This window comes from Tupaia chinensis, unplaced genomic scaffold (genome assembly GCF_000334495.1).
Source record: "Tupaia chinensis unplaced genomic scaffold, TupChi_1.0 Scaffold149333_1, whole genome shotgun sequence".
In the NCBI taxonomy this organism is placed as follows: Eukaryota; Metazoa; Chordata; class Mammalia; order Scandentia; family Tupaiidae; genus Tupaia; species Tupaia belangeri.
Genome location: NW_006209177.1, coordinates 3,341,226 through 3,351,127, shown reverse-complemented (window position 1 = coordinate 3,351,127; position 9,902 = coordinate 3,341,226). Strand labels below are relative to the sequence as shown.

General features: G+C 48.4%; 1 protein-coding gene across 1 annotated transcript; it reads left to right on the top strand.

Moving 5' to 3' along the window:
* Positions 1 to 930: 930 nt before the first annotated feature.
* Positions 931 to 3,172, top strand: HSFX2 (heat shock transcription factor family, X-linked 2). The gene is made up of 2 exons (XM_006171108.3): positions 931 to 1,623; positions 2,441 to 3,172. The coding sequence occupies exons 1-2, from the start codon at positions 1,063 to 1,065 to the stop codon at positions 3,101 to 3,103; spliced, it is 1,224 nt and encodes a 407-aa protein (XP_006171170.1). The 5' UTR covers positions 931 to 1,062; the 3' UTR covers positions 3,104 to 3,172.
* Positions 3,173 to 9,902: the final 6,730 nt, after the last annotated feature.

The following is a 9,902-nucleotide window of genomic DNA, read 5'->3' as shown; positions in this document are numbered from 1 at the left end:
GGGCTGAGACGCCAACGTGGACAGCCTGCTTGCAGGCCCCCTCTCTTATTACCCACCGCGCCAGAGTGTCTCAGGCCTGCGGCTCGTCATACCTCCAGTGTGGAAGAGTGCCGACGTAGGGAAGTCTCTGGAAGAACATCGGGCTCCGTGACCACCGTGTCGAGAGAATCTGTGAACAGGCGGCCCTCTGTATGGGGACACTGTGATGCAGAGGCTGCTTTCGGTGGATGCCTGTAACGGGACCTCCCAGCACCGCACTAAAAGAAGGCTCCCAGAGGTCAGATACGGGCAGAACACAGCGTGTGTGTCTCTGGACTTGGGGTCAAGGGAAATCAGGTTCCTGGGAAGGCCAGTGGACATGTGCCGAATTGTGGCATGGCTGTCAAGTGCCAGAGTTTGGAAGGGTGACTGCTTGGTGAGGGGTCCCTCGCAAGCTGAGGAGAGGCAGGAAGAGGGTCGAGTCACATTCTGCTCCCCACCAGACTGGCAGACGACAGTGGGGGAGTTGGCTAACCCCCCGCCTAAGCGGGCATCTGCCTCTCCTCCACCTGACCAAGGGCACGGAAGTGTTATCAGGGTCTCTGTAGGGGATGGCCGTGGCAGTGTGAAAAGGGTGGCGTGGGTGGGTACTGCCCTAGACTTGGTGCCGTGCTTGCCAGCATCACCCTGGGCTATGGTACACGGGCCCGTGGATTTGGACAGTGACCTCCTGTCTTCCTTAGCCTGTGCTTCCTCAGCACCGGCCCCAGGAGCTGGAGGACAAGAAGACAGTTCAGGGTTTGTGCCTCAGCTCTGGCAGGGCACCGAAAACAGACGCACACTGGTGGCATCTTTCCACTGAGACGACGCTGTGTGCTAGGGGGTGGACATGTTGCCAGCTACTGGTCTCCTCAGCCCTTTCATTAGCTCACGCGCCAGGACTGTTGTGATATCACTCCCAAGCAACCTGGGCCCCTTTGTGATGTCCTGGGGCTACATCAGTAACCAGCGGGACTGTAGGCCTTTAGTAACTAGGGCTGCACTCTCATGTTGAAGTGAGTGAAGGACAAGCCACCTCTCGGGATGGCTAAAAGTGAGGAATGGAAGCCAGGAGGCCAGAGGCACAGCCTCAGAACAGCATCTCTTCCCTCAGAAACGAGGACTTCCCTTGTGGACACAGAGTTCAGCCCTCCTCCGGAAGACCTCAGCTCCTCCCAGGACATCCTGGAGCCCTTGGAGTACCCTGATTTCAGGCTGCTACTGGAAGAAATTGCTCGCCAGGCTTCGATCGACGAGCCTTTTTGGACAAAGCCACTGAGCCTCTATGAGTTTCTGGCTCTGGGAGAAGAAGATCTCCTCTCTCTCCCCTTCCCCCAAAAGCTGTGGATCGTCGCCAACAGCACCTACTTTGTGTCCATATGGTGGGACGATAGCGGCACATGTATAGGGATCAATGAAAACCTGTTTCAAAAGGAGGTTCTGGAAAGGACCCGCCCCTTCAAGGTGTTTGACACAGACGACATGAAGAGCTTCAAACACGAGTTGCACCTGTACGGCTTCAACGAGACGCATCAGGACGTTTGCGCATCCCTCCACCTCTTCGACGAATTCACCGAAGAGACTACAGTCTATGTCATGAGCACGGTAACTGAGGACGAGCCTCTTGAAGGGCTCTGGGGCTGGGTTGGGCAGAGGATCCATAGGAACGGGGTGACCTCAGGTGGGGTACGGAGCTGTTCCGTGCCTGTGTCCCTCTCAGGGCGGTGGTGACAAAATCAAGAGTTTATCCCCGGAAGGTACTGAGGACGGGCCAGCCCACCTCCTGTGTGTAACGGATCAGAGCTGTGCAGTCACTCTGCCTACCTGCAGGTTCCTTCTCCCTGGGGCCAAGTGTCACCTGGTGGATCCACATGACTTTATGACTCCATAGTGTTTTAAGCTGTGGCAGGGTAGGGGATCCATTCCTGCCGGCATATTAGTGCCCCAAGGGTCGTTTGCGGATGAATGCGAGCCCTAAGGCCTATGAGGGAGCCCGCAGAGGCTAGCATAAATGTGTATGCTTCTCGTCTCAACCAGGCCATCCTTCCCCGGTGTGGAAGAACCAACTACCAGGGGTGCCCACCCAGGGACTACTGAATGCCGTTGCTGGCTGACGGGCTGCTAGGGAGGCACCACCTCTTCTTCTCTCCCCGCCTGCCACTCCCAAGTCCCTCGTTGGCCTTGTAGTCACCCTCACGTGCCACTCTCAGGCGTCGTCAAAGGGGAAAGTGCTTGTCATCGCAGGTGAATCTTGAGGATGGAGAACAAAGTCCACAGCTTCCTTGTGGGCCCATGACCTTTCTCTAAGAGGCCTCCCAGGTCCACTAGAGTTCTGTTGCACGGGGGCATAGAGTTGTAGGCAGCTTTACTAATGTGGAGTTTCCTTTTCCTTTTTCTTTTTCTTTTCCATTTTGAATGGTAGCTAAAGTTCTACTCCTGTCCATTCTTTAAAAAAGACTCACCTCACCTTCTCGAGAGGATGAGGAGAGTGGGCATGACGTTTGACTCGCGCCAGTCAGAGAGTAACCCTACACTCCCCAAACAACAAAAGAGCCGAAAGACTCCCATTGCGGTGGATGGGAAGACTCGACTGGAGGACCAAGAATGTGTCTGTCACCTCACCAGGAGGGACTTTGTGCCACTAGCAGGTGCTGACAAAGTGCCCGGGCCCACCCCAGTGAATGGTGAGGCTCCAGTAACCCAGCCAGCCAACTGGTGGCCAGAGATCGCCCAGGCTCACTTTGCTCTGCTGTGGGACGTCACCATGCCCGCAGAGTTCCCGTACAATTTAGACGCCCCTTTGACCCAGATGAGTATCTATGAGCCTATGCAGGGCCTTCCTACCATGCTTCCTAGGATGTGCACCCTGCCGACCGCACAACCGCTGGCTGAACTGCTGCCAATCTGCCATCCCTCGATGCCCGTGCCCATTGCGGCCGACGGGCCTGACAACCCCGTGGTCATGGGCCACCATCTTCCGGCTCCGTTCCACTGCCGTGCCGACTACCACTGTGTTGCAGAGCAGGTCGTGGCAGCTACTGATGGGCTCCCGATGTCCCCGGACGATTCAGACTCGCCCAGATAAAGGCCAACACTTGGTCAGAACAGATTGTGCTGGCCAATGAAAAGGGTCAGAGTACGAATAAAGCTTTGTCTGCACTAAAGCAATTGTCGTCTCTGTCGTTTTTCCTTCTTGGTAGTCGAGAGAGCTTTGCTCACCCAGTGAAGGTTTCACGCTAACGCCACTCCCTGGCATAATGCAGGTGCTGAGCAGACACTCAAGCAGGTCATATGTTCACTTAGGCCCCCAGACAGCCTGCCTGCCCTCATTAACAGAACCGTTCAACCCTTGGCAGTACAGACACCTGGCTTTGGTGAACAAGCGTTCACAATGGCACTCAGTTGCTGCTGGCCATCTGGACCCGATGCCCCAATGTGGTGGTGCCTTTCCATGACAGGGCCTTCCCTCACAATGAGAAGCGACCAGGTCTTGCTTCGTAACTGGGCTCCAAAGTGCCCTTTCCACGAGATGTGGAGGTGGCAGGCACTGCCAGCGAGTCCTACCGGTCTGCATGTTAGAGGTGCTCCCTAGTGTGTGGGTTGCAGGATTTATGTGTGGCCTCGGTGCCACATACTGGAGCTAGTGACATTTTCTTTCTTCCCTACATTCTCCTGCATTTATTTGGAAGGGCATCTTGGCTCAACGTAGGAAGGAACTGTTTCTGGTCCCTTCGGGTGTCTAAGTTATAACACGTGTCGTGATCAGCGAGTCTCTGCACAGGGTGATTTGTCTTTGTGATCGTAGGAAGTCAACTTTCATGTCCTTACCGTGGCAGTGATTGAAAATAGGCAAACGAGCTCTGAAGTCAGGCTGTGGAGAGAGCCCCACACAATATACCACGACCCAAAGGTACACTTCTCATCGCTTGTCACTTGACAGGAATTGAGAAGGTCCTGTGGGAGGTGGCAAGAGTCGATAAGAGAACGAAAACTTGGGGTGCATTAGACAAGTCTTTGTCATCCAGAGTCTACCAGTGGTCTCCAGGTAAAAGTCCCCATCTGTGCCTGGTCACTTGTAAATCGATGCTGCTTCACAAAGGGGTGCTAATCGCCTTTCTAAGATCCATGTATTTGTGAATTCCGTTGAGAAGTGCAATGCCCTCATCTCAGTTTTGCTCTTCCACGTGCTTGGTGGTGTGGAGGCACGTGGACATGCTGCTACTTAAAACCTAGCCGATTTCGTCATCGATCACGTGTAAACCTACTTAGGATGCCGCAAACTGTGATGAATATAGAGTTCTTTGCTTTTCAGAAAAAGCCTAGAGAGAGTTTAAGTTGTCGTGGCTGCAGGTGTTGCTTCTGCATCTAACACATAGAAAGAAGCATAGTCACGTCGCTGGACTCCCACGTAGTCGCCCATGGTTCGAGTCCCGGACGCAGTGGCTTAAAACTCAGGCCAGGCGCGTGAGCATGCATGCCCAAGGTCCCGAGGGGAGGATGGAGGAGAAGGGATTGCGGCGTGGCCATCCCCCCTGGGGGGTGATTTCATGCTTTGTCTCTTTGTCTCTGTCTCTCTCCAGCGAGCGCGCGTGCCCTATAGCAAAACCTCTCTTCAAAAACATAAAAAAGCGGCAGCAGCAGCAGCAGCAGCAGCAGTAGCAGCAGCAGCAGCAGCTAGAGGTGCTGCCAAATATCCTGTAGTATCCAGGACAGCTACCCTCAGCCCATATACAAAGACGGAAGCACCCCCAAATGTCAACAGTGGCACCTGTGGGCGAGCGATCCTGCCCAGGGACACACCCTGCATCCCATGGTCTGTCTATCAACTTCTTTCCTTGTCCTACTCTCTTTTAAAGGCAGGATGGGGAGAAAACAAACGCTCTCCCCCTCCAAGCACAAACAACAATTCAGAAGTTCGGGTGCAGGTGAAATGCATGACAGTTGTGGTTGCCATGACTGTAGATCCAGTGGCACCAATTAAAAACTTCCTTGCAGGGACCAGCAGATTGCATAATGGTTATGGCACTGGACTCTCACATAGCCGAGTGTGGTTCGAGTCCCGGAGCCACCAGCTCATGCCAGGCGCACATGTGTGCGCACCCAACATCCCGAGAAGAGAATGGAGGAGAAGGGATTGTGGCATGGCCATTTCTGTCTCTCTGTCTCTCTGGTGAGTGCATGTGCCCTATAGCAAAAATCTCAAAAATGATCTAACAACAACCACAAAACCTTCCTCACAGAGAGGTAATATATTTGAGCTTTTTTTTTTTTTTGCCTTGTCTTTTTTAAAAAATTATTCTAATGTATTTTATACAGTAATCATTATACATCACTACAGCTTAGAAGATGAATTACCTGACATGAATGCATTTCACAGCAGTCCAGTTGAAGGTATAATACACAGTATCAACAATCTTCCATTTCTGTGTCCCCTAAATGTCTTCCCTCTCTATTTTTCTCCTTGATTACTTTGCTCTCACTCTCGCCCAACTCCCGTCCTCTTCCCACACTGTCTCCAGTATCCATAACCATTCTCCATGCTTCTATATCCCCCAGTCTTTCAGTTTCCACCATAGAGTGCAAACAGTCCACATATATTCAGTAGGAGCATGTGATGTCTCTCCTTGCTAGCCTGGCTTACTTTACTCAGCAGTAAATCCTCCATATTCATCCACTTTCTATCAAATGCCAGGGTCTGGGGGGTTTTTTCCTGGCTGAGTAGTATTCCATAGAGAATATGCACCGCACATTTACAATCCATTCATCTGTTTCTGGACGTTTGGGTTGGTTCCATGTCCTTGCAGTTTTGAATAATGCCACAATAAACGTAGATGTACATGCACTTTTCCAACTGACCGTTTTCCTATCCTTTGAGTAGTAGATTCCCAGGAGTGGAATTGCTGGATCATATGGCAATTCTTTTTGTCGATCTTTGAGGAACCTTCATAATGATCTCCACAGTAGCTGTACAAATTTACATTCCCACCAGCAGTGTAGGAGAATTTCGTCTTCAGGGTAGCCTTGCCAGCATTTTTCATTTTTTGTTTTTGTACTCTTAGCCATTCTGACTGGGATTAGGTGGTAGCTCACTGTGGGTTTGATCTGCTTCTCCCTTATGATAAGGGATACTGAGCATTTTTTTTTTTTTTTGGAGAGATTTTCACTATGGGCGTGTGCGCTCGCCAGACAGACAGAGAGAGACATAGAGACAAAAAGCGAGAAATCACCCCCCGGGGGGGGGGTGGTCATGCCGCAATCTCTTCTCCTCCATTCTCCTCTCGGGATCTTGGGCACGCACGCACACGCGCCCGGCGTGAGATTTTTAAGCCACCGGGTCCGGGACGCGAACCACGGTCGATTACGTGGGAGTCCAGCGACATAGCCATTACGCTAACTGCTGGTTCCCATGAGCATTTTTTCATATGATGGTTAGCTGTTCTCACGTCCTGCTTAGAGAGTTGTTTGTTCAGCTCATTTTCCCAGCCTTTAATTGGGTTAACCTTTTTTTTTTTTTTTTTTTTTTTCATTCAAGCCTCTTGTGTTCCCTGTGTATTCTGGTTATCAGTCCCTTGTCTGAGACACAGTTTACACAACTATTCTCACAGTCCAGGGGTTTTCAATTCACACTAACTACTGTGTTTTTGCTGTGCAGAAACTTTTTAATCTGGTGTAATCCCACTTGTCTGTTTTGGGGATTATTGCCTGTGCTCTGGGAGTCTTGTTTAAGAATTCTTTGCCTACTTCGATGTCTCTAAGAGTTTAGCCAGTGTTTCCCAGCGGTAGTTTTATAGTTTGGGGTCTTAGGTTTAGATCGTTGATCCACTTTGTTTTGATTTTTGTTAATGGTGAGAGATAGGGGTCCAGCTTCATCTTTCTGCAGGTGAATACCCAATTTGTCCAGCCACATTTGCTAAAGAGATTTTCTTCTTCTCACTGGATTAACTGGCACCCTTTGTCAAAACTCAGTTGGTTGTATGTTTTGGAGTTTATTTCTGGGATGTCTATTCTGTTCCATTGGTTCACATGTTTCTTTTCTTCCCAGTATGATGCTGTTTTGATTATTACAGCTGTGTAATATATTTTGGGGTTGAGGAGAAAGATGCCTCCTACCCCACTCTTACTGCACAGGGTTGCTTTGACAATACATGGTCTTTTGTGATTCCAGACAAATCCTATGATTGTCTTTTCTAGATCTGTGAAGAATATCAACACTAATTTGATTGCATTAAATATGTAGATTAATTTGGGTAGAATTGCCACTTCGTTTATATTAATTCTTCCAAGCCAAAAACATTGGATGTCTTCATTTTTGGGGTCATCTTCAATTTCTCTTTTAGATTTTCGTAGTTTTCCTTGTAGAGGCCTTTGACATCTTCGGTCAGATGTATTCCTAGGTACCTTATACTCTTAGCAGCTCTGGTCAATGGGATTAGTTTCTTCAGTTCTACCTCAGTCCACTTGTTGTTCATGTATAGAAATACTATAGATTTTTGTAAGTTGGTTTTGTATCCTTCCACTTTACTGCATGAATTTATCGCTTCTGGGAGTTTTTGTGTGGACACGTTTGTGTGTTCTATGTATTCAATCATGTCATCTGCAAATAGAGATCATTTCACCTCTTATTTTCCTATTTGAATGCGTTTTATTTTATCCATTCTTTCTGATTGCATTGGCTAGGACTTCCAGCAGTATGCTTAAAGGCAGTGGAGAGAGTGGGCAACCTTGTCCTATACCAGATTTTAGTGGAAAAGCTTTGCCCCCTTCAGAAAGATGGTAGCTGTTTTTTGTTTTTGTTTTTGTTTTGTTTTGTTTTGTTTGTTTGTTTGTTTGCTTTGAGAGGTTTTTGCTATAGGGCATGTGTGCTCGCCAGAAAATGAGAGAGACAGAGAGACAGAAAGCGAGAAATCACCCCCCAGAGGGGAAGGCCACGCTGCAATCCCTTCTCCTCCATGCACACACACTCACCCGGCGTGAGTCTAAGCCGCTGGATCCGGGACGTGGACCGCAGTCGACTACATGGGAGTCCAGCGACATAGCCATTACACCTCCAGGGACGTCCCGCGTCATAGCCATTACGCTAACTGCTGGTCCCTTAGCTGTGGGTTTTTCACAGATGGCTTTTATTGTGTTGAGAATGTCCCTTCTATGCCAATTTTGCTGAGAGTCTTAGTCATGAAGGGTGTTGTATTTTATCAAATACTTTTCCTGCATCAATTGATATGATCATATGGTTTTTAATCTTTCCGTCTGTTAATATGCAGTATTACATTTGCGGTTTTGCATCGGTTGAACCACTCTTGCATCCTTGGAATAACGCCTACCTGGTCGTGATGTACAATCTTTTTTTGTTTTGTTTTGTTTTTATGTTGTTGGATACAACTTGCTAGTATCTTGTTGAGAAATTTTGCGTCTATATGCATGAGAGATACTGATCTATAGTTTTCCTTCCTTGCCATGTTCTTATCTGTTTTGGGGATGAGGGTGATGGAGGCTTCATAAAATGAATTTGGGGTAGGGGTTCCTTCCTTCTGGATCTTCAGAAATAGTTTGAGTACGATGAGGGTTAACTGTTCTTTAAAAGTTTTGTAGAGTTCAGAAGTGAAGCCATCAGGGTCTTGGGTTTTCTTTGTTGGGAGGTTATTTATTACCGATTCAATCTCTTTGCTTGTTACGGGTCTATTCAGGGTTTCTATGTTTTCCTAAGTCGATCTTGGTAGATTATACGCGTCCAGGAACCTGTCCATCTCATTCAGGTTTTCTTGTTTGTTGGTATATCATCGCTCACAGTATTCTCTGAGGATGTTTTGTATTTCTGTGATATCTCTTGCACTATTGCCTGCTTCGTAGCAAATTTGATTTATATGGTTCCTTTCTCTCTTCTTAATTAGTCTAGGTCATGGTGTGTCAATTTTGTTTATCTTTTTTTAAAAAATCTGCTTTTGGTTTATTTTCTTTATACTTCATTTATTTTCTATTTCATATTTGGGCACTTGCAGAGGGAGGATTTCAGGATTTGAACATTCGAAACACGCAACAGCCCTCATGGTGCAGTTAAATCGCACATAGCAAAGAATCATCTTGGGTTCCTGATTGTTCACCAAGTTTCTCCCATGTAAATTCTTACCATCTTCTTTGAACTTCTTAAAGTCTTCATTTCTTTGTTCTCCGGCTAAATGTATAGTGACGGGAAAACAATGTCAAGCCTTTTGAGCAAACTTGGCTTTAGCTTGGCCCTTGGGACTGAGCCTCCCAGGTAGTTTGATGAGTGAGCTCTCAGTGGGAGAAAAGAAATCTGATTTAGCTGTGAATCCCGATGAGGAAAGAAAGGCCTGCAAGTTAATGAGAGTTCTACCCACTAACTGGCTGGTCAGCTGATGGCAGCCTGGGTCATTTCCATACACCGCCCCTACCCACAACACAGCTGGTTTCTTTGGCAAGCAAATGAGGTACAGAGGTGGGCTCAGGCTTGGTATTTAGACTGGGGAGAGCCACAGAAACAGGCCTCAGTCCATGACAGTAACCAGTGGGTAACGGAAGTGATCACAGTAGAAAGTAGAAAATCACTGATGCGAATGGAAAGGAAAATGTAGGACACAAAAGTTATGGGGCACAGTAAAAGTAGCCCTCGGAAATGTAGACCTATAAAGGGCTCCATTGGAAAATAGAAAGAGGGCTAGCAGGCAGTGGAGTTTAAGGTGGCTGGATCCCACATGGCTGACTGCCGGGTTCAAGCTGCAGGCCCAGAGGCTTGAAAACCATGCCAGATGTGTGTGCATGTGTGCCAAAATCCCGAGATGAGAATGGAGGAGAAGGGTTTGCAGCATCGCCATCCTCCTGGGCGGTGCTATCCCATTTTGTCTCTCTCTTTCTCTGTGTCTTCCCAG

What these genes read in the sequence shown, in the direction of transcription:
- HSFX2 (XM_006171108.3), top strand. Translation starts at nt 1,063, where the DNA reads ATGGCTAAAAGTGAGGAATGGAAGCCAGGAGGCCAGAGGCACAGCCTC. An exon ending in CAGTCTATGTCATGAGCACG is followed by an intron (nt 1,624 to 2,440) that starts GTAACTGAGGAC and finishes TTTGAATGGTAG; the next exon opens with CTAAAGTTCTACTCCTGTCC.